General features: G+C 39.8%; 1 protein-coding gene across 9 annotated transcripts in view; it reads right to left on the bottom strand.

Moving 5' to 3' along the window:
- Positions 1-2648: 2648 nt before the first annotated feature.
- The window catches only part of adgb (androglobin), a 108938-nt gene continuing 86249 nt past the window's right edge, over positions 2649-25337 (bottom strand). For 3 of the 9 annotated variants that reach the window (XM_061900577.1, XM_061900576.1, XM_061900579.1), the window contains 6 exons: positions 25172-25305; positions 15548-15703; positions 15195-15285; positions 15030-15129; positions 11990-12173; positions 4696-5725 (listed from right to left, as the gene is read on the bottom strand). In XM_061900577.1, coding sequence (XP_061756561.1) covers positions 5591-5725; positions 11990-12173; positions 15030-15129; positions 15195-15285; positions 15548-15703; positions 25172-25305 — 800 coding nt within the window. In that variant the 3' untranslated portion in view covers positions 4696-5590. The other 6 variants (XM_061900582.1, XM_061900581.1, XR_009806804.1 and 3 more) reach the window with 5 other exon arrangements.

The following is a 25337-nucleotide window of genomic DNA, read 5'->3' as shown; positions in this document are numbered from 1 at the left end:
CACCGATAATACTCATACTTGCCAACCCTCCCAACTTTTCCGGGAGACTCCCGAAGTTCAGTGCCCCTCCCAGCAACCATTCTCCTGATTTTCCACCCGGACAATAATATTGGGTCTTGCCTTAAAAGCACTGCCTTTAGCGTTCTCTACAACCTGTCGTCACGTGCACTTCTCCTCCGTACTAACAGCGTGCCGACCCGATCACATAACGTATGCGGCTTTTACACACACATATGTTAATGCAAGGCATACTTGATCAACAGCCATACATGTCACACTGAGGGTGGCCTTAAAAACAACTTTAACACCGTTACAAATATGCGCCACACTGTGAACCCACACCAAACAAGAATGACAAACACATTTCGGGACAACATCCGCACCGTAGCACAGCATAAACACAACAGAACAATTACCCAGAACCCTTTGCAGCACAAACTCATCTGGGACGCTACAATATACACCTCCCCACTACCACCAAACGCCACCACCCCACCATTGCCCACCTCAGTTATTTTATTTTCAAATTTATTAGCCTGTGGAAAAAGTTAATGATATTTACCTCAGAAGGCTGCAAATAGAAAATAGGCATTAAAAGTTGTATTTACATTTTATTTGATATACCATTGAAGTTTTTTCGTTTGTTTTTTGAAAGTTGATTTTGCACTATTAAGTTATTATATAAGCGTTGCTTGTTCCATATTCAGTGTTAAAGCAAATCAGTGTAGCAAACTGAGCAATAATTAACGTTTTATTCATGGAATTTCTCTTGCTACTTCAAGGCTTGAATATTTGATTCATTCATTATCGTTATTTTATTTTTAAATTTATAATTAGCCTGTGGCAAAAGTTTATTTTGATATTTACCTCAGAAGGCTGCAAATAGAAAAGAGGCATTCAATTTTCATTGAAATTTGATTTCATATGCCATTGATATTTTTCATTTATAAATATTATTATTATTTGAAACTTGATTTTGCATGTCACTATAAAGTTATATAAGCCCTGCTTGTTCAATATTCAATGCAAAACTTGTTTGGGTCCCTATTAAAAGGTTCATTTGTTCAACCTTGGCCCGCGGCTTTGTTCAGTTTTAAATTTTGGCCCACTCTGTATTTGAGTTTGACACCCCTTGTCTAGAACTGCATTCCTAGCCACACATCCAGGCTTTGCTACATGTCTGTCAGTCAGTTCCAGACAGGGGAGGTAGAAGCCTAATTATTTTGTTTGTCTTCCGCAAAAAAGCTGTTGCTGTTAAAACGAACTATATAATGGTAGCACAGTAGCTCACACAGCTATGCTACACTTTCTAATGTTTGCACGCTCCAGTGGCACCCCCAGTACATCCATCCATTTTCTACCGCTTGTCCCGTTCGGGGTCGCGGTGGTGCTGGAGCCTATGGAACCTTAATTCACGACCGCCTCTATTTGCATTCTCTTTGGTCTACGAATGTTTACATTAGGCAAAACATGCATCAGTTTGCGATTCATGTCTCGGTGTATTGTTTATTAATTTTGATTGCTCCTTAAAGCTCTATGCATGGGGGCTGCCATTCTGATGACATTGCTTCCTGTGAACGCCGTTTTGAAGAGGCGGGTCCCCAACATCAATTCTTGTTTACATATTGGCAAGAAGTAGACGGTGGCAGTGGCACCAATGGTACATGAATTGGCTCACGAAGGAAGAAACAAGTCTATAATTGCAGCGATTATCAAAAAAGGATGTGTGTTTGGTTTCTGGCTTTGGCGAAGGAGTTAAATATCTTTGCAAGGACAGAAAGTGCAAGATGAATGAAAAACAGCTAGCTGGCGACAGCATTTCCGAGGCTATCGTTTGAGAGAAGGCTCAACATGTATATGTCAACTACATGTCCAAAAGTGAATAACAATTTAAGACGAGTGGTGGGTGTTTGGAAAAGTTTAAAAAGAGGAGCCGCTGCCACTTCAAGAATTTCATCTGCGAAGGGGGTTTTCTACCTTTGCAAGTTTTTAAACTGTGATAGGAAAAGATTTCTTAAAAATGTTTTTGCATACCCCTCAGCATGTCTAGTTGTATTATGACGTTTCAAATTGTATTCCTTCCTTTCTCTGTGCAAATAAGACACGTCAGGGTGCCCCTGTGCTCAACAAAGGAAAATTGCATCCCCCACTTTTCCTGAAATTGTCTTTACTCATCACTAACCTTTCTCTTCACTGCAGGCTTTAAAAAAGACATGTTCAGGGTTGTGGAATATATTTCTATTTAGCCGACGCACGGAGACTAATGTTATTTCCGCATTGTGTGTGTCGTTCTGCTTTTCCTCCCTACAGCAACACGGCGGTCGGCGGACAATAGCCGGGAAAGTACCTGGATAGCAAGCGCAAAAAAGTGACGGCTCCCGGAGTGTTATCCGGTGTCATATAGAAATATATGTAGTGTTCATCGTGTAAGGCAATGCAAATTAAACAATAAAAAAACAAATAACGGTTAGAATTGGTCCAGGTTATCGGGGACGGTTATTACTGACAGGTGTCGTGGTGTGACTGCAGCCAGGCATGTAAGAAAACCCTCATCTCCATGGCAACGTTGATGTCAGTTTCACTTTGTGAACGGCTTCCTGCCGCCATCGTGCGGGTTGCATGGATCATTGATGAAGGACATCGCTGAGCAGGTTTGACTCTTGTTTATTTTTCAATAAGCTTTTTCTTTCAATCGGATCGCTTTTCAACAGCTCCTCCTTCCTGCTCGCTCCTCTCTCAACTTCAGTCTGCCGCGTCTTCGTCGCTGTGATCGGTTCCTCTCAGTCGTTCTCGCTCGTCTGGCACTGCTGCATCTGCTGCGGACACTCCAACTCCTTCCTCCCTCGATCGCTTCTCCTTCTCCCCTTTTAAACAGCAGGAGGAGATGCATTAATTGTCTGCCGGTGCGCGATCTATGCACCTGAAATTGATTGCCCCGGCGGTGCTTCCAGGACGCCCCGCCTCTATGTTCCGCTGCATCCTCCGCCTCCTGGCCGCCATCTTGAGTAGGGCCACGGCTTGTCCTGCCCCGCCGTCGGTCCGTCGGCTCAGTCTCTCCACACACTTATTTGCCGCTTTTCCACTAACTTAGGGGTATGCAACCCAGAACGTTGAGCCATTTTGGACCCAAATAACACAACGCTGTCAAGCGCCATTCATATAAAACTCATAAGCCGCACTAACATTAAACTTTCATATTAAGGAGGGGTACGCAAAATAACGTCTTGCTTGCCACGTGTTTGGGACCCATGCTTTAGAACTTTGTTGTAAAAATCTCCTTCCGCGTCTGTTTCTGACACCCACATTTTAGGCTGGCCGCTCTGGAAACACTCTGTGGAAACAAACCACGCCCACACTGCTTGGTGCCTTGTCTGAGCTGTTGTGGCGTAGATTACCATAGTAACTAATTAGATGACCATAGTAACTAAGTAGATTACCCTAGTAACTAGTATATCATGCAAAAGCGCAAATTCCAACCATTGAAATACTTTCTCCAAAGTGGGCTGGCTCAGGGTGGAGGACAGAGTCAAACAACTTGCACTGAACCTAGTCTATAAAATCCGCTACACCTCCCTGATACCGAAGTACATGTCAAACTACTTCCTTAACGTAAATGACCGCCATAACCACAACACCAGGGGGAGCTCCACAAACCACGTTAAACCCAGATTTCGATCTAACAAAGGTATTAACTCATTCTCTTTCTATGCCACATCAATGTGGAATGCACTCCCAACAGGTATAAAAGTAAGTGCATCTCTATCCTCCTTCAAAACCGCTCTAAAACAACACCTCCAGGCAACATCAACCCTTTACTAATACCCTCCTCCATTCACATCCCATCTCCCCGGATTGTAAATAACCTAATGTAAATAATCAAATGTACTTCTAATGTATATATTTGTTCTAATGCTATCTGAACTCACTATGTTCTCTGCTGGCTGTACATATCCTACCAAGTAAGACCTACACTGTTTCAATGTCCATTTCTCTGTTGATGCAATTGTTGATGACTGAAGTACTGATATCAACCAAAGCTCCTCATCCCACCCCCCGGATTGTAAATAATTCAATGTATATACTATGATGATTAACCTGTGTGATGACTGTATCATGCTGATAGTATATATTTGTACCATGAATTGATTAACGTGGACCCCGTAAGTTGAAAAACCTATTCGGGTGTTACCATTTAGAGGTCAATTGTACGGAATATGTACTGAACTGTGCAATCTACTAATAAAAGTATCAATCAATGAATCAATCAATCAAATTGTATAGTTTAAGACTTACGTTCATTTGAAAACATCACTGCACATCATAATGGCAGCTGCAGTTTCCATCTTAAAGATCTAAAAAAATAATTTGTGAATGTCCAGCGTGCTAGATTGAAAAGCTTAATGGGCCGCATGTGGCCCCTGGGCCTTTATTTCCCCAGGTCTGCAGTAGTGCTTACTAAAACCATGAGTTCTAAATTCTAGCATCACGGCAAGATTTTGACCTACACACTTCCAATACACTATTGTGGGACCTCTAAGACGTATTTAGAACCATTTTTAAAATAACCTACCATAATGAGACCTTTAGTACAGCAGCTGCCAAATTAAGAGACAGGCTCTTATTACTTACAGCGCTTATGGTCATCTTTGACTAGAACGCATCCCTGGCCACAGCATGGTCCTAGCCTGCGGGAGAAGAGAGAAGTTTAGAACATATTTGAGCGCAAAAGAGGGCTAGAGTACAGAAACAAGGCAATGTTCAATACAGCTGAATCAATGAGGCCTGACAGTCTGAGTGGGACACATCAAGAAGTAGTAGAGCACAATAAACCCTTTTCATTATTATAGTGTGCATAAGAGCAGCAATGTTCATTCCATATTACACTTACTTGCACATGGCGGGGATTGTACTACACTACAAGCCAAAGAGTGAGAATGTTTCATGCCTCCTCCTAGAGATGCAAGCAATGGGACAATCTATGATTGTTCACCTCGAATGCAGCACAGAACAGTATTACAGTGACAGTTTACTCACATACACAACCACTAGATGGCGTCATCATCTCACTCATTGCCAATATACAGTAGCTTCCCACTCTACAGGAGATGAGCAGACAGACTTTATTTCCACGGTTAACAAGCCGAGGCTCATGTGTTGGATTATAACAATGAATAAACTGTTATTAATCAGCTATTTGGACTTGTGCTAAAAGTGCTCTTTTACTGCAACTATGACATCAAATCAGCTGGTGGGAGGCTGGATGTACCCAGCACGCTTTTGGGTTGTTCGGTCAATACCGTGACCTTCAAAAAAGCAAATGGGTTTGCATAGAAAAAGGCAACATCAACAACAAGAACAATTATTTGAAATTGCACTGTATTTATGTGATCTTCTAGTGGAGGCGGAGTTATACACAGAGAGAGATAATAAATGTAGGAAATTACAATATGCATCACACATTATTGGACAGATTCTATCTTCCTGCCTTCTTTTCCATGTTATGTATTATCTATGTTCACTAACGTCATAAATATACATAATGGCATTCATCATGGGGCTATTTACAAGGTGTTTTTTTTTTCTCAGCCTATTAGGCATCATCCATGTGTTTATCATCTTGTTTTTTTTTCAAACGGTTATTCGAGAATTTGCGACCGTCAGTGGATTTCTGATTGTGCTGCATTCGAATGTCCTGGAATCTCTGTTGCTCTTGCACCATGGCCGCCTGGGAAAGATACGGAAACACAAGGAGAGGTGAGTTACGCAAAAATGCAAAGCGGGAAAAGAACACAAAGGTCCCATATTCATTGTAATTTAGACAGTTTAAAAGTCCTTAACCTTTACAGGCCTTCGTGGCCACCTGCGTGGACAGGACCTTGTAGCTCTTATTTCCAAAATTGTGTACACTACTGAATTGGGGTCTTATACCGACACATGGACATTTACATTGCTATCTAATGGTGTCAGAAGAGTATAACATATAATGGAATTTGAAAAAAAAAAAGTGTAAAAATTAAAATTTGCATGTCACTACACATGAAGTACACGTTTGTTACTTATGGACTAAGTACATTATACTAAAAGATGAATTTTAGTTTTAATTCTAATTAGGGTCCAATAAGCCCAAATAGCAAAGATAAATTTAAAAAAAGCATGTAAACAAACAGCTTCGGCATTAAGAGGTTAAATAAGCCGTAATGTGAATACGCCCCTGCGATGAGGCGGCGACTTGTCCAGGGTGTACTCCGCCTTCTGCCCGAATGCAGCTGAGATAGGCTCCAGTGACCCCCCGCCACCCCAAAAGGGACAAGCGGTAGGAAATGAGTGGGTGGATGGATGGATAGATGAATACGCAACTGTGAATGTAAGCAGCTTTAATTTTAATGAGCTGTGTTTGTCCATGGCTATCTCTTAGTGTGTGATTCCAAGACCTGCTTTTGGATAGAATATAGAATGCTTTATGGTCATCAAACACAGGACTGGGGTTGTACGGTATACAAGTATTAATATAGTACCGCGATACTATTGAATCATATTCGGTACTATACCGCCTCTAAAAAGTACTGGTGCCCCACCACCCCGTGCCCCCGTTGTCGTCACGTCGGGTCACTGCTGGTTTTACCACACAATCACAGAGTACTTACAAGCAGACACTGTGTAGACAGAAAAGGGAGACGGACACATTTTGGCTTAAAAACTAAAGGTGAAGTTATAACACTGAAACGCCCTCAGGAAGAGGTGCTTTAAGACATGGCTAGCTAGCTAGCGGCTAAAGTCCAGCCACGGTCTGCAGTGTTTTAGCTACTTCTAAATCACTAATCCTTGTCTCCATGGTGACAAATAAAGTAAGTTTCTTACAATTATCATCCCTGCAGGACGAGGAATAGCTAAACATGCTTCACTACTCACCGTAGCTCACCGGCGTCATTGCTAATGACGCCGTTCCTGAACGCCAGGGGTGGATCTACACCTGACATCCACTGAAATGATACTAAGTACAGAAGCGTATCTAGTCGATACTACTATGATTACATCGATATTTTTTCGCATCACAACATCTTTTTTTATTTTTTTATACATTTATATTATGTTTATAAGCTCAGGAAATTTGTCCCTGCACACATGAGGACTTTGAATATGACCAATGTATGATCCTGTAAGGACTTGGTATCCGATCGACACCCAGATTTGTGGTATCGTCCAAAACTAATGTAAAGTATCAAACAACAGAACAACAAGTGATTATTACATTTTAACAGAAGTGTAGATAGAACATGTTAAAAGAGAAAGTAACCAGATATTAACAGTAAATGAACAAGTAGATAATAATTCATTTTCTACTGCTTGTCCTTAATAATTTTGACAGAATAATAGAATGGAAAATGAAACAATATGTTACTGCATATGTCAGCAGACAAATTAGGAGCCTTTGTTTGCTTACTTACTACTCAAAGACAAGTTGTCTCGTATGTTCACTATTTTATTTAAGGACAAACTTGCAATAAAAAAAACATGTTTAATGTAAAAAAAAATTGTGTTAAAATATAGACAATAATGCATTTTTTTGTGGTCCCCTTTTATTTAGAAAAACATCGAAATACATATTGGTACCGGTACGAAAATACTGGTATCGGGACAACACTAAATGGGACTATTGACGAAAAAAACGTATTGTGCACTTTATCCATAAACACTAACGCTGCACTTGTCCAATATAGATGTCATATATTACATATCGCAATGTAAGATTAAGGAGGACACAAACATTAGCAACACTCGCTGCTTAGCTACAATGTCACATTAATTTTTTTTTTCCCCAAGTCTTTTTAATTAAATTTTCTTTACAAACAAGGCAATTGACACACGAGGCCAAAAAGTCCAGTAACGATCAATTTTAATGCCTTGAGAATACAGTGACTTGAATGAATGACAACATCCATAGACAAACTGCATATTTCCCCCAAATGAATCGTTTGGATTTGCCCAATTTGTCAGTGAATATCTCAATATATGGCGACTTGTCCAGGGTGTACCCTGCCTTCCGCCCGATTGTAGCTGAGATAGGCGCCAGCGCCCCCCGCGACCCCGAAAGGGAATAAGCGGTAGAAAATGGATGGATGGATGGATGGATGGTGGAAAGTTAGTGCTTTGCGTGAGTCAGCCATTGTAGTCAAACATGTCCTTTTTTTCTATCCTCTTGTTGTGGGACAGACTGCCTAATACATGCACATGCGCCTCACGCTGTTGCCATTTCTAATACAAGTATATGTCAGTAGACTCAGTACGGAAAGGCTAAAACCTACAACATGGCTGAAGAAGGAGTCAAAGTGGAGGCACATAAATAAGGCCGCACTTCAAACTGCACATCCTGACGAAAGCGGCTTAAACACGGTCTGTAAAACAGAACGCAGAAATTCTACTAAATAACTATCAGAGAGTGTTTTAATTGTACAAAACACAAAACCAGTGAAGTTGGCACGTTGTGTAAATCGTAAATAAAAACAGAATATAATGATTTGCAAATCCTTTTCAATGTATATCCAATTGAATAGACTTAACGTGCGAACTGGAAAGCCTTGTTATTTTTTGCAAATATTAGCTCATTTGGAATTTGATGCCTGCAACATGTTTCAAAAAAAGCTGGTACAAGTGGCAAAAAAGACCGAGAAAGTTGAGGGATGCTCATCAAACACTTATTTGCAACATCCCACAGGTGAACAGGCTAATTGGGATCAGGTGGGTGCCATGATTGGGTATAAAAGCAGCTTCCATGAAATGCTCAGTCGTTCTGTGAAAGCACCATTAATGCTGAAAGGTACATACAGGTTTTGAAGCAAAATATGCTGCCATCCTGCTTATTTCAGCAAGACATTGCCAAGCCACGTGTTACAACAGCAAGTGTGGGTACTAGACTGGCCTGCCTGTAGTCCAGACCTCTCTCCCATTGAAAATTTGTGGCGCAATATGAAGCCTAAATACCACAACAGAGACCCCGGACTGTTGAACAACTTAAGCTAAATGTAAAATAATTCCAACTGAAAAGCTCCAAAAATTGGTCTCCTCAGTTCCTAAACGTTAACTGAGTGTTGTTAAAAGGAAAGGCCATGTAACACAGTGGTAAAAATCCCCCTGTGCCAACTTTTTTGAAAAAAAAATTAAGTTTCTCAATTTCAACATTAAATAACTTGTCTTTGCAGTCTATTCAATTGAATATAAGTTGAAAAGGATTAGCAATTAATTGTATTCTAATCATGTCTTGTGATCATGTTTTGTTTAGTTATGTTCTGTTTTGCTTAAGACTCCAGTGTTTCCAGTTTTTGCACTTCCTTGTTTGCTTTGTTTCCATGCCAACCCATTAGTTTTCACCTGTCCTCATGTCACGCACCTGTCTCACGTTTTGCACTCGCATACCTGCTACTAATCATGTCACTATTACTTAAGCTTCCAGTTGCCAAGCTGTCTTTCTGGTGACATCACTCTGCTTCATGTCATGTTCACGGTGTCATGCTTAGTTCACGCTGCTTGTTTCATAGTCCTTGCTGCCCTGTTCCCGTCATCACAGGTAAGTTTTGTTTATTATTGCCACAGTTATTGTCTTTTGTTTTTTGTCCATAGTTCGGCCTTTGTGCTAGTTTTTGTTTTTATGGCCAAGTTTTGTACATCCGCCCTTGTGTGCGCCTTTTGTTTATTCCTTTTATTAGTGTTAAAATAAAGATGTCATTACCTTCACACCATCTCCGGTCCAAGTTCACTTGCATCTCGGGAAAACAACCACCCCATAGTCCACGCCCTGACAATTGTGTTTTTATTTACAAATTGCACAACGTGCCCACTTCACTGGTTTTGGGTTTTGTAGCAAAATAATCATAATATAACCTCTTTAAAGTTCCAACCTCTGTAGGTAACTGACATATATCTGGCAGAAGCCGCTCATTTTTTTTTTAGCATAGCTTTCCTCAGTAAGTTGGTAGGCGTACATGTATACATCCAGATAGATGCAGTATTATATCAATGAGAAAGGAGGATTCCATTCATTCAGTCATTAAACCCAGGACATCAAAAGTGACCGTTTTTAACACTTCTTCTCTCCAAAGTGGAGAAAACAAGTAAGAGAAATATTGATTTATTGACTGAAACTCTTATTAGTAAATTTCATAGTATGGTACATATTCTGTACAATTGACCACTAAATGCTAACACCCGAATATGTTTTTCAACTTGTTTAAGTCGGGGTTTACATTAATCATTTCATGGTAGCTTATGTTTGTGCTCATAAACAAGTTCTCGGGATTTACTGTGGTAGCTTAATTTATGAGTAATTTGAGAAACGAGCTGTTTCTCAAATTTATGTTATGCTTTAAATTGTGAGCATACCTAGAGTTATTGGGCATTTTCACCATCAGGTGAAGTAATCACAGTGTTTTGCCGTTTTAGCAATAAAGAGTTGATAGAAATGTAACACGTTATTGCTTCTGGTTTCATTTACACAATAAACATAAGTTTTAATTCAACAGTTGATGTACGTGTTTGAGCGCAGTTCAGAAATCGACATCCTGCTGTCCAACCATCAGAACTAAGAACGTTAGTAAAAATATTGAGAAGCTACAGATACTGTGTTTGCCATGGTTCAATTTGTTGTTTCTAGTCCTTACTCATATACACATTGGCTTTGCTATTGACATACTACTAATTAGCATGAACAATTTTATGTGGCAACTTCAAAACTTGCAAATATGTTAATGAAAACTACACACTGTGATGCAAGCTAAGATGAAATAAGTAATAAGTACAATAATTATAGTAGTAACACTTTTAAGGCTGCAACACAAAACAAAACAACACACCATAAACTTCGTCATGAGCTCACGTCTGATAACAATAAAGCTTTCTATTCTATTCTACACACTACTGCCATTGAACGTCTTGGACTTGCAACTATAGTTGCAACCTATTGTCATATATGCAAATAATCATCCATCCATCCATTTTTCTACCGCTTGTACCTTTTGGGGTCGCGGGGGGTGCCGGAGCCTATCTCAGAAGGCAGCGTACACCCTGGACAAGCCACCACCGCATCACAGGGCCAACACAGATAGAGAGACAACATTCACACACTAGGGCCAATTTTAGTGTTGCCAACCAATTTATCCCCAGGTGCATGTCTTTGGCGGAGGGAGGAAGCCGGAGTACCCGGAGGGAACCAACGCAGTCACGGGTAAATGGTAAATGGGTTGTACTTGTATAGCGCTTTTGTACCTTCAAGGTACTCAAAGCGCTTTGACACTACTTCCACATTCACCCATTCACACACACATTCACACACTGATGGAGGGAGCTGCCATGCAAGACGCTAACCAGCACCCATCAGGAGCAAGGGTGAAGTGTCTTGCTCAGGACACAACGGACATGACGAGGTTGGTACTAGGTGGGGATTGAACCAGGGACCCTCGGGTTGCGCACGGCCACTCTTCCACTGCGCCATGCAAACTCCCCACAGAAAGATCCCAAGCCCGGGATCGAACTCGGGACTACTCGGGACTTTTGTGTTGTGAGGCACATGCACTAACCAATGTCCACCGTGCTGCCCGCAAATAATCATAATCAGCTAGTTTTTCAGTGATTCAATTAAAGAAATATTCTACTATCAACAGAATCAATATTTATTAACACACACAAAATCACCAACAATTTTAAACCTCAGGTACCGGGAATTGGTTGAAATGTGAACGACACCCATCCTCAGTTTTAACGTCATCTATCCAGTCGACCAATTTCTACCGCCTGTCCCTTTCGGGGTCGCGGGGGATGCTGGAGCTTATCCCAGCTGCACTTGGGCAGAAGGCGGGGTACACCCTAGACAACATTCACACTCACATTCACACACTAGGGCCAATTTATTGTTGCCAATCATCCGATCCCCAGGTGCATGTCTTTGAAAAGTTAATTCTGCGTAATAGGGGACCTATAATAAATGTAATCTGACACTAACCTGCTGGCTGTCGTACTGCTTCAGCAGGCCTTTCATCCGTTCCTTCCTAGCAGTGGCTTTTTGTAAGCGCTCCTCCACCAGCTGATCCCGCTCCAGCTGGTAGGCTTGGATCTTCTCTAAGCGCTCCCTCCGCTGAATCTCCTCTATCTCTTGATCGACCATTGTTGGAACATCCTGTTTCCTTCTGCACAATTACACAAGGACTTTGTTAATGTACAGTTTTGAGGTGAAGTGAACTATATTTATATAGCACTTTTTCTCTAGTGACTTAAAGCGCTTTACATAGTGAAACCCAATATCTAAGTTACATTTAACCCAGTGTGGGTGGCACTGGGAGCAGGTAGGTAAAGTGTCTTGCCCAAGGACACAACGGCAGTGACTAGGATGGCGAAAGCGGGGATCGAACCTGGAACCCTTAAGTTGCTGGCAAGGCCACTCTACCAACCGAGCTATACCGATGTAACATTTGGTATACTTATCAGTGCCTAATAAAAATTCTGGTAGACAGTGTGTTTCCAACAAACTCTGCAGCAAAATACATTTAACTTCTATAGTAAAGCTTTAAATACTCTACACTTGCAATTTAGCCAGATAGGGGAGGCGAGCATGTGCACGGACAGGATATTTTCTGTAAGAATGAAAATGGGGCAAAGGAAATGATGTGAGTCACAACCCTGGCGTTATCTCGCAAAACGAACCGTGAATGCAAAATGACATTGGTGTAAGAAGTCAACGTATACACGCTCGTGTTTGGGTATTTCTGCAATAAGACTTCATTGTAACAATAAAATAACACCCAACTCGTCTTGCTGGAGTCTGTCTACGTGTGATAAGAAGAGCAGAAAAAGACAGCGCCGTGAAGTGAGGAAGTTGACAAAAACTAAGTTTTTCCAAAAGCACAAGTGGCCATCTGAGGTGCAAACATGAGATGGAGACTGAAAAAAAAATCTGAAAAATGTATTTTTTCTTTTTCTGGTTTTAATGATGAGGCGATACCGGCTGCTGTGCTACTGAAGTGCTTTTGGCTTAATGAGCACTGGCCAGTACAAACTTCTACTTTGCAGCACATTGTCAGCAGCCATTTACAGCAGGACACACACACACACACACACACACACACACACACACACACACACACACACACACACACACACACACACACACACACACACACACACACACACACACACACACACACACACACACACACACACACACACACACACACACACACACACACACACACACACACACACACGCACACACACACACACACAAACAGTCAGAATAGGTGACAGGAGAGAGCACATCACATTGAAGCGATGAGCTCAGTGGGGGATCTGAAATAGCTTTTTGATTAAGAGACCCAAATACCATCTAATATTTTACAAGCAGTCAGTGATGGCCTGAGCCAGACAACGTGAGATAGCGTAAGAAAGCGAGACACGGGAACACAAGGACATGAACTCCAACAGGAGACAAATCCTTTGCAAAGACATTGACAAGTCACTTTTTGACACTTTGGAAACTGATAAGCAGAAAAGACTATCTACAGTACGATATCTCACCCCTTACATTTCAGCAACCATTTTTTTGTAGCATGTTAATGGGCAACACAATCAAAATACAGAATTTAACTGTAACAGAATATTCTAATTCATCCATATTGTATTCTCTGTAACAGAATGGATGTCCCTTAATTTATGACATTACCACCAATTATCTCACTTGTTTGAATATTTAGAAAATAATTCCTGTGTATTGATTCGTTTTAGTGGAGAGTAAAAGTACTCATACAAAACCCAAAACCAGTGAAGTTGGCACCTTGTGTAAATTGTAAATAAAAACAGAATAGAATGATTTGTAAATCCTTTTCAACTTATATTCAGTTAGATAGACTGCAAAGAAAAGATACTTAACGTTCGAACTGGTAAAACGTTGTTATGTTTTGCAGATGTTAGCTCATTTGGAATTTGATGCTTGCAACATGTTTAAAAAAAGCTGGTACAGGTGGGAAAAAGATAGAGAAAGTTGAAGAATGCTCATCAAACACTTATTTGGAACATCCCACAAGTGAACAGGCTAATTGGGAACAGGTGGGTGCCATGATTGGTTACAAAAGCAGCTTCCATGAAATGCTCAGTCATTCACAAAAAAGGATGTGGCGGACCAAAGAGGAAAAGAACCATCCGGACTGTTAAAAGGCGCAAAGTTCAAAAGCCAGTATCTGTGATGGTATGGGGGTGTATTAGTGCCCAACGCATGGGTAACTTAAACATCTGTAAAGGCACCATTAATGGAGCAACATATGTTGCCATCCAAGCAACGTCTTTTTCATGGACGCCCCTGCTTATTTCAGCAAGACAATACCAAACCACATTCTGCACGTGTTACAACAGCATGGCTTCTTAATAAAAGAGTGCGGGTACCAGACTGGCCTGCCTGTAGTCCAGACCTGACTCCCATTGAAAATATGTGGCCCATTATGAAGCCTAAAATACGACAACAGGACTGTTGAACAACTTAAGCTGTACATCAAGCAAGAATGGGAAAGAAATCCAACTGAAAAGCCTCAGAAATTGGTCTCCTCAGTTCCCAAACCTTACTGAGTGTTGTTAAAAGGAAAGGGCATGTAACACGGTAGTAAAAATGCCCCTGTGCCAACTTTTTGGCAATGTGTTGCTGCCATTAAATTCCAAGTTAATGACTATTTGCAAAAAAAAAAAATGTGTTTCTCAGTTCAAACATTAAATATCTTGTCTTTGCAGTCTATTCAATTGAATATAAGTTGAAAAGGATTTGCAGATCATTGTACTCTGTTTTTATTTTCAATTTACACAACGTGCCAACTTCATTGTTTAGGGCTTTTGTGCCAGCTGTACACTGACTACTCTTAAGTGTATCAAAGTTCCATTTCTACAGCACAATCCATCGAGAAGGTTATACTGGATTAGAAATGTTTGCTGAAATGCCCATTTTCGTGACATACTATTTCTAAAATTGTCAACATTTGTTCGTAGTGCTGCCCGCAGAGACACACCTAATGTAGGGAGTGCAGTCAATGGGAGGAACAACTATGCTTCGCAGTTGTTCGATTGATATACTAGGAGTGTTGTCAGGAACAGGACTGCAAGCTTCATCTGCATAAAGAAAAAAATATGTAAGCATGTTTTTGTTCATAGTTTAAATAACAACAACAACTTACCAGACTCAATGGGTGGGGGTTCTTCAACAGGAACATCATCTGAAGTTGGGGGCAGAAATTGACTGAGCCAATTGAGGCGTAATTTCCATGCCTAGAAACAAAACATCACAGCAAGAGAATGTGTCAGCACAATTGTACATTTTGGTTAGACTTTTAGATGAACAAAGAAAAACGTGGGTTACAGGGTGAGACCAGTTGAGAACCCTTGCACTGTATGGAGTATGGACAAAGGTATAAGGACAGATACAGTATAATAGTCCAAACTGTCTTGTCAAAATGAATTTCAGTCAGTTAAGGCAGTGTGTCCCAATACTTTTATCAATCTTCAGATCCACGTTCAGACACTGGATTACCTTGGCAGCACGGCCAGGTTCCGCCGCTTCCCAGGCTCTTTTAATAGCTTTGATCTGCTCTATTCGCTCGGTGTCCTTCTTCACCTCAATGCTCTCTGCTTGGCTCTTGTCAACAGCCACACGCAGCATGAAGTTGGCCTTCGTCAGGTCAAGGCTCTGCACAAATGTCAGGTATAAAGACAGAGCGACAACACAAGTATGCACGCACATACACTTGTAAAGAACATAATGTCATTGCTGTCTTGAGTTTTCAATAATTTCTACAACTCTTATTTTTTTTTTTTGATAGAGTGATTGGAGCACATACTTGTTGGTCACAAAAAACATTCATGAAGTGTAGTTCTTCTATGAATTTATTATGAGTCTACTGAACATGTGACCAAATCTGCTGGGTCAAAAGTATACCTACAGGAATTTTAGATATTTGGTTACATGTCCTTTGGCAAGTTTCACTGCAATAAGGCGCTTTTGGTAGCCATCCACAAGCTTCTGAAAAATTGGTGGAGTCCAGCTAAATGCATTGGTTTTCTGACATGGACTTGTTTCTTCAGCATTGTCCACATGTTCTCAATGGGGTTTAAGTCAGGACTTTAGGAAGGCCATTCCAAAACCTTAATTCTAGCTTGATTAAGCCATTCATTTACCACTTTTGATGTGTGTTTGGGGTCATTGTCCTGTTGGAACACCCAACTGCGCCCAAGACCCAACCTCCGGCAGATGGTTTTAGGTTGTCCTGAAGAATTTGGAGGTAATCCTCCTTTTTCATTGTCCCGTTTACTCTCTGTAGAGCACCAGTTCCATTGGCAGCAAAACAGGCCCAGAGCATAATACTACCACCACCATGCTTGACGGTAGGAGGAATGGTGTTTCTGGGATTGAAGGCCTCACATTTTTTCCTCCAAACATATTGCTGGGTATTGTGGCCAAACAGCTCAATTTTTGTTTCATCTGACCACAGAACTTTCCTCCAGAAGGTCTTATCGTTGTCCATGTGATCAGCAACAAACTTCAGACGAGGCTTAAGGTGTCGTTTCTGGAGCAAAGGCTTCCTTCGATGCAAAACACGCTAGACTGTGGACACTGACACCTGTGTTCCAGCAGCTTCCAATTCTTTGCAGACCTGCTTTTTGATGGTTCTCGGTTGACTCTTTATCATCCTGACCAATTTTTAATCTCAGTAGCAGGTGATAGCTTGCGTTTTCTTCCTGATCGGGGCAGTGACAAAACTGTGTCATGCACTTTATACTTGCAAACAATTGTCTGCACAGTTGCTTTTGGGACCTTGAGCTGCTTTGAGATGGCTCCAAGTGACTTTACTGACTTGTTCAAGTCAATGATTGTTTTTTTTCAGATCTGTGCTGAGTTTCTTTGACTTTCCCATTGTCACGTTTGTAACAGAGTGACGACTGCATCACATGAGCCCTATTTATAAAGGCTCAGAGAAGTCAACAAGTGTAGTCAAACATAATGACTTATATGAAGTTAAGAGTCCATGCCATTAAGGTAATTTGGTTTGATTGTAACTTTTCTACATCACCAAAATTGATCATGTATGTTGCTGTATGTATGGGTTTGACCCAGCAGATTTAGTCCCATTTTCAGTAGACCCATAATAAATTCAAAAAAGAACCAGACAAGATGTTAAACTGGCCACAGGACATGATGGAAATCAAGAAGGGGTACTACTAAAAATAGTCTGCAAACGTAAATCATCACCAAAAAAATGAAGTCTCTGATATGTGCCAAAAAATTAAGACATTTCAAGAAGAAATGGGCCAACAAATGAAGACCCTTCAAAAAGACAACTACACGATGTGGAATATAATTGATGAAATGGAGCAGGATTAACGAATGAATGATATCATCGTAACAGGGCACCGAATTAAAGCAAGATCCTATGCGAAAGCTGTAAATAATGAAGGTGAACCAGATGAAATGGATCTTTTCTCAGCAGAACAGCAAGTGGTCAACTTTCTGCAATAAAAGGAAATTGAAATCGACAATACCATCGAAACATGTATCCCACTGAACAGAAGAAACAACGCCACTCCAGTTGTGCTCGTGAAACTCGTAAATACAAAATCTAAAATGGCATTGCTGAGACAGGGAAAGAAGCTGAAGGGAACAAATGTGTACATGAATGAACATCTCACTAAACGTAATGCTGGAATCGCCAAGAAAGCACACGACTTGAGAAAGCAGGGAAAAATCCAGGGAATTTAGAGTGCCAACTGTAAAATCTACATCAATCTGAATGGAGGCCCAGAAGCAAGAGTACTTGTTGTCAAATACATCAAGGACCTGGACAAATTTTAAAGTTTACACGGGTTCCACGACAACGATGATAATGGACTCTGATACAAAACAAGCACCTAAATTCAACATCAACACTACTATGCTCCAAGGGACGACTAAAAAACAAGACCTAGATTCAGGACTGCATCCACCTACACTTAAAGAGATTATTGAAACATCATCAAAGATTGTTGAACAAGAAAATATGGAACTACAAAACTTCTGCAACAAAGATCACAAAAACCAGGATTTGGAAAACGATATAGATCCAGATACAATCCCCCCCCCCCCCCCCCCACATCAGTGATAATTGTTTTTATTACACAGATGAGCAATATAATAGCATAATTAAAAGTGATAACAAATTGTCAATTATCAATTTTAATTGCAGAAGCTTGTATGCAAACTACAACACATTAAGAACTTTTTGGAACAAATCAACGAACCCTTCAAAGTGAGCATTTGACACAATTAATCACAATATTTTAATCAAAAAACTAGAACGATATGGCATCAGAGGCTTAGTCTTAAACTGGATAAGAAGTTATCTAACGAACAGGAAACAATACATGAAGCTAGCCGAACACACTTCTACAACGCTAAATATTACCTGTGGTGTACCTCAGGGATCAATACTAGGACCTAAATTATTCAATCTCTATATAAATGACATTTGTAAAGTAACAAGAGATTTGAAGTTAATATCATTTGCGGATGATACAACAGCGTATTGTTCAGGAGAGAATACAGAAGATAATACAAATAATAACAGAGGAAATGAACAAGTTAAAAAAATGGTTTGACAAAAATAGACTGTCATTGAATCTCAGTAAAACTAAAATAATGCTATTTGGTAACAGTCGAAGAGAAAGTCAAACACAAATACAAATTGACGGAATAGAAATTGAAAGAGTAAATGAAACCAAATTTCTAGGTATCAATCAATCAATGTTTATTTATATAGCCCCAAATCACAAATGTCTCAAAGGACTGCACAAATCATTACGACTACAACATCCTCGGAAGAACCCACAAAAGGGCAAGGAAAACTCACACCCAGTGGGCAGGGAGAATTCACATCCAGTGGGACGCCAGTGACAATGCTGACTATGAGAAACCTTGGAGAGGACCTCAGATGTGGGCAACCCCCCCCCCTCTAGGGGACCGAAAGCAATGGATGTCGAGCGGGTCTAACATGATACTGTGAAAGTTCAATCCATAGTGGCTCCAAGACAGCAGCGAGAGTCCCGTCCACAGGAAACCATCTCAAGCGGATCAGCAGCGTAGAGATGTCCCCAACCGATACAGGCGAGCGGTCCATCCTGGGTCTCGACTCTGGACAGTCAGTACTTCATCCATGGTCATCGGAACGGACCCCCTCCACAAGGGAGGGGGGGACATAGGAGAAAGAAAAGAAGCGGCAGATCAACTGGTCTAAAAAGGAGGTCTATTTAAAGGCTAGAGTATACAGATGAGTTTTAAGATGAGACTTAAATGCTTCTACTGAGGTAGCATCTCGAACTGTTACCGGGAGGGCATTCCAGAGTACTGGAGCCCGAACGGAAAACGCTCTATAGCCCGCAGACTTTTTTTGAGCTCTAGGAATCACTAATAAGCCGGAGTCTTTTGAACGCAGATTTCTTGCCGGGACATACGGTACAATACAATCGGCAAGATAGGCTGGAGCTAGACCGTGTAGTATTTTATACGTAAGTAGTAAAACCTTAAAGTCACATCTTAAGTGCACAGGAAGCCAGTGCAGGTGAGCCAGTACAGGCGTAATATGATCAAACTTTCTTGTTCTTGTCAAAAGTCTAGCAGCCGCATTTTGTACCAACTGTAATCTTTTAATGCTAGACATGGGGAGACCCGAAAACAATACGTTACACTAATCGAGACGAGACGTAACAAACGCATGGATAATGATCTCGGCGTCTTTAGTGGACAAAATGGAGCGAATTTTAGCGATATTACGGAGATGAAAGAAGGCCGTTTTAGTAACGCTTTTAATGTGTGACTCAAAGGAGAGAGTTGGGTCGAAGATAATACCCAGATTTTTTACAGAGTCACCTTGTTTTATTATTTGGTTGTCAAATGTTAAAGTTGTATTATTAAATAGAGGTCGGTGTCTAGCAGGACCGATAATCAGCATTTCCGTTTTTTTGGCATTAAGTTGCAAAAAGTTAGCGGACATCCATTGTTTAATTTCATTAAGACACGCTTCCAACTGACTACAGTCCGGCGTGTTGGTCAGCTTTAGGGGCATGTAAAGTTGGGTGTCATCAGCATAACAGTGAAAGCTAATACCGTATTTGCGTATGACGTCACCCAGCGGCAGCATGTAGATGCTGAAGAGTACAGGGCCAAGGACCGAACCCTGGGGAACTCCACACGTTACCTTAACATAGTCCGAGGTCACACTGTTATAGGAGACGCACTGCATCCTATCAGTAAGATAAGAGTTAAACCATGACAGGGCTGAGTCTGACATACCAATTCGTATTTTGATACGCTTTAATAAAATATTATGATCGACGGTATCGAAAGCAGCGCTAAGATCGAGGAGCAGCAACATAGATGACGCATCAGAGTCCATCGTTAGCAATAGATCATTAGTCAATTTTGCGAGGGCTGTCTCAGTCGAGTGATTTGCCCTGAAACCGGATTGAAAGGTTTCACATAGATTGTTAAACGCTAAGTGCTCATTTAGCTGCTCTGCAACAATTTTTTCGAGGATTTTCGAAATAAAGGGAAGGTGAGACACCGGTCGGTAGTTTACCATGAGGTCAGGATCGAGGTTAAGTCTTTTAAGGAGAGGATGAATAACCGATTTTTTGAATGCAACGGGAACAGTGCCCGAGGAAAGTGATAAGTTTATAATATTTAGCACTGATGGACCTAATAATACAAAATAATATAATGATTGATGTCAAATTGAACTGGAAATCTTGTGTAAAAAAATATACAACATAAAGTAGCACGAAACACGTCAATAATGAATAAAGCCAAATATGTTCTAGACCAAAAATCACTTTATATTCTCTACTGCTCACTAGTGTTACCATATCTGAGTTACTGTGTAGAAATATGGGGAAACAATTACAAAAGTACACTTCATTCACTAACAGTGTTACAAGAAAGATCAGTTAGAATAATACATAATGTTGGATATAGAGAACATACAAACCCTTTATTTATTGAATAAAAGATACAGAAATTCCACGACAGTGAATTTGCAAACATGTAAAATTATACACAAAGCAAACTATAACCTGCTTCCCAAGAATATACAACAATTCTTCTCAACAATAGAGGAGAAATATAATCTTAGAGAAAAATGTAATTTAAAACATTTGTACACACGTACAACACTTAAGACCTTCAGTATATCAGTATGTGGAATTAAATTATGGAATGGATTAAGCAAAGCAATCAAACAATGTACTAATATCACCCACTTCAAAAAAACTCTTCAAACTGGAAGTGTTTACAATGTACAAAAAGGAAGAACCACGATAAACATTCTGAATTTATTCACCCATTAATTCTTTCATTCTCAAAATAATCGTACTTATCTCATCGTATAAAATAACACTTACTTCACCAATTATTTATTTATTTATTAATTTTTATTGTGATTACTTATGGAGTATATTGTGAATACACTGAGAACAGGAAGTGAACAAAAGTTTTAGCAACTGTTATGTAAAAGAAAAGGGGTTTAAATAAACTCTGCTTCTTCCTACTCCTTTTCAAACAAGTTGAAAAGAGAAACTGGAATTTGTGATGTATCATGTTGTATGCTTGCATGTTCGAAATAAACTCAAACTCAAACGTCATGAATGTTTTTTGTGACCAACAAGTATGTGCTCCAATCACTCTATCACAAAAAAATAAGAGTTGTAGAAATTATTGGAAACTCAAGACAGACATGACATTGTCCATCACAAGTGTATGTAAACTTTTGACCATGACTGTACATCAGAGATACTGAATGTGGTGGGTGCAGGGCGACTAGTGGTAAGTGGAGGGGAAGGAATGGTGAAGTTGCAGACAGACAAGACATTTTACATGTTCAGGATCACTGCACAGACGCACAAGTCTTACACAGCAGATGTTTTGCAAAAGTCACGTAACATATACAGACAATCAGGGTTCCTGCTTCACACAAATCTAAATCCACACATTTTTATCAAACATACACAGATTGAAGTAGAGATGTTTTTTTTTTTACACACACATAAATCCAAATACTTACAAATTAAAACACGAATACGCGGCTCTGGTTACACACACAGAGATTGAGACACATACATTTTTATATGGAGACGTGAATCGGAGAACAGACACAGATTGAAGTAAGCATTTGCAAATACTTTTGCTACAAATAAGACTTCAATACTGAAGGTCACCACGTTGCATATGCGTAATGAGTCTGTCTATTTCAATGAGTGACTCAACCGGGGTTTTTATGCGGCGCTCACGGAAAATAATGTCATTGTTTAGTTAATTTATTCAGAGATCCTGACATCGGCTACCTCTGACGATGTTGTGGTGCTAATGAGAGAAAAACACATTCAAATGGAAATGGGCTGCAGACTACTCGACGGTCTGACAATCTGCTTTTCAAATGAGATGGCGCTTATGATTAGATGTGCAGCAAGCAAGAAGCACTTACTCTGAGTTTGGGTTTGTCACAAGCCAACATAGACTACTGAGCAAACACACGTCTTTTTAAGATAGATTTCTTGCAGTATGACGCTTGTGGGGTCACATATTTCTCTGACATTTGAGTCAACCGAGCAAACAAAAGCCAGACTGAAAGGTTCTTCAGTTCCCAGTATCCACTATATTTTCAACGCCATCTCGAAACGGTCATTTTCTTAGCGACTTTTCACTTTATGTTCTTAAACATCATCACAATAACAGCATAGCAGTCAATGTAAAGATTGGTAGTGATCAATAATATACAATGCATGACCTGACTGTATGGTGTAAGTTCATACAGCATTGTCTTCACAATTTATTATTGACATCATGGTTGCAGACAGGGTTGTACGGTATACCAGTATTAGTATAGTAGCGCAATACTAATGAATCATATTCAGTACTATACGCCTCTAAAAAGTACCACGTTGTGTCATGCAAACGTGCATGTTCCCTAATGCACAATCACGGAGTACTTACAAGCGTCGACAGAAAAGCGAGAATGGACAAATTTTGGCTTTATAACTAATGATAAAGGTGACGTTACAATACTGAAACACCCTCATGAAGAGATGCTTTAAGACAGTGGTTCTCAACCTTTTTTCAGTGATATACCCCCTGTGAACATTTTTTTAATTCAAGTACCCCCTAATCAGAGCAAAGCATTTTTGGTTGAAAAAAAGAGATAAAGAAGTAAAATACAGCACTATGTCATCAGTTTCTGATTTATTAAATTGTATAACAGTGCAAAATATTGCTCATTTGCAGTGGTCTTTCTTGAACTATTTGGAAAAAAAGATGTAAAAATAACAAAAAACTTGTTGAAAAATAAACAAGTGATTCAATTATAAATAAAGATTTCTACACATAGAAGTAATCATCAACTTAAAGTGCCCTCTTTGGGGATTGTAAGAGATCCATCTGGATTCATGAACTTAATTCTAAACAATTCTTCACAAAAAAGAAATCTTTAATATCAATATTTATGGAACATGTCCACAACAAATCTAGCTGTCAACACTGAATATTGCATTGTTGCCTTTCTTTTCAGTTTATAAACTTACATTCATATTTTCTTGAAGTATCATTCAATAAATATATTTATAAAGGAGTTTTGAATTGTTGCTATTTTTAGAACATTTAAAAAAAAATCTCAGATACTCCTTGACATACCTTCAAGTACCCCCAGGGCTACGCGTACCCCCATTTGAGAACCACTGCTTTAAGTTGTAACTACATCAACTGTAGTTGTAACTACATCAAAATCACTAATTCACCATGGAGAAATATCAAGTATATCTATTTTAAATATCATCCCTGTGAGGCGAGTGATAGCTCTAAATACTTCACTACACACCGGAATCATGACAATGGGTGTGTTAAAAATGGTCTATGATTGGCAGAGTCAAAACTCCAGCACCCCCACTACCCCAAAAGGGACAAACAGTAGAAAATGGATGGATGGGAAACAAGACTGTTGTATGCCCAATCATCAACCATTACACTTAAAGTACCAATGTTTGTCACACACACCCCAGGTGCGGCAAAATTATTCTCTGCACTTGACCCATCAACTCACAACCTACCTATCTCCACTGTAAAGACAAACATCTTGACTTCGAAAACACTTCACCTAATTGAAGGAAGCGTATACTTAGTCAACAGCCATACCTGTCACACTAAGAGTGGCCGTATGAACAACGACGACACTGTCATAAACATGTGTCATACAGTGACACCATACTAAACAACAATGAGAAAACACATTTTGGGAGTATATTTGCACCGCAACACAACAGAAACACTACAGAACTAATTCCTAGATTTCCCTGCAGCACCAACTAATTCCTAGATTTCCCTGCAGCACCAACTCTTCCGGAACGCTACAATATAAACAAACGCCATTGGTGGATCTACACCTAACATCCTGTAATGATACCAAGTACTGGAGCGTAGCTAGTCGATACTACTATGATTACATCGATAATTTTTAGCATCACAAAATCTTCTTTTGTTTTTTAAAAATGTATATTATGTTTATAAACTCAGGAAATATATCCCTGGACACATGAGGACTTTGAATATGACCAATGTATGATACTGTAACTACTAGGTATCGGATTGATACCCAAATTTGTGGTATCATCCAAAACTAATGTAAAGTATCCAACAAGAGAAGAATAATTGATTATTACATTTTAACAGAAGTGTAGATAGAACATGTTGAAAGAGAAAATGACCCGATATTAAAAGTAAGTGAACAAGTAAATTAATAATTCATTTTCTACCACTTGTCCTTAATCATTTTGACAAAATAATAAAATAATTAATGACACAATATGTTACTGCACATGTCCGCAATAAATTTAGGAGACTTAGTTTGCCTACTTAATACTAAAAGACAAGTACTCTTGTATGTTCACTATTTTATTTAAGGACAAACTTGCAATAAGAAACATGTTTGGATTTATTTTGTTAAAATAAAGCCAAAAATTAAATTTTTTGTGATCCCCTTTTTTTAGAAAAGTACCAAAAACCAAAATTTATCTTGGTACCGGTACAAAAATATTGGTATCGGGACAACACTAGTTGCAGAGATGTTTGTCACAGTTGATGTATTACCGTGTCTTCGGATGAGCAGCTGCCGTTTGTCTTCTCTTCTTCGACTTTCCGGTTGGCTTTGGGTGGATCTGGGCACTGCTCTTCATTGCTCGACATGTCAGAGGTCGATTCTATCACTTCCTCCGGGAAGAAAACTGCATTTTGTAAAGAGAGGGTACATGAAACA

The sequence above is a fragment of the Nerophis ophidion genome, linkage group LG05 (assembly GCF_033978795.1).
Source record: "Nerophis ophidion isolate RoL-2023_Sa linkage group LG05, RoL_Noph_v1.0, whole genome shotgun sequence".
In the NCBI taxonomy this organism is placed as follows: Eukaryota; Metazoa; Chordata; class Actinopteri; order Syngnathiformes; family Syngnathidae; genus Nerophis; species Nerophis ophidion.
The sequence above is the reverse complement of the archived record's forward strand: the minus strand, read 5'-3'. Positions and strand labels throughout refer to the sequence as shown.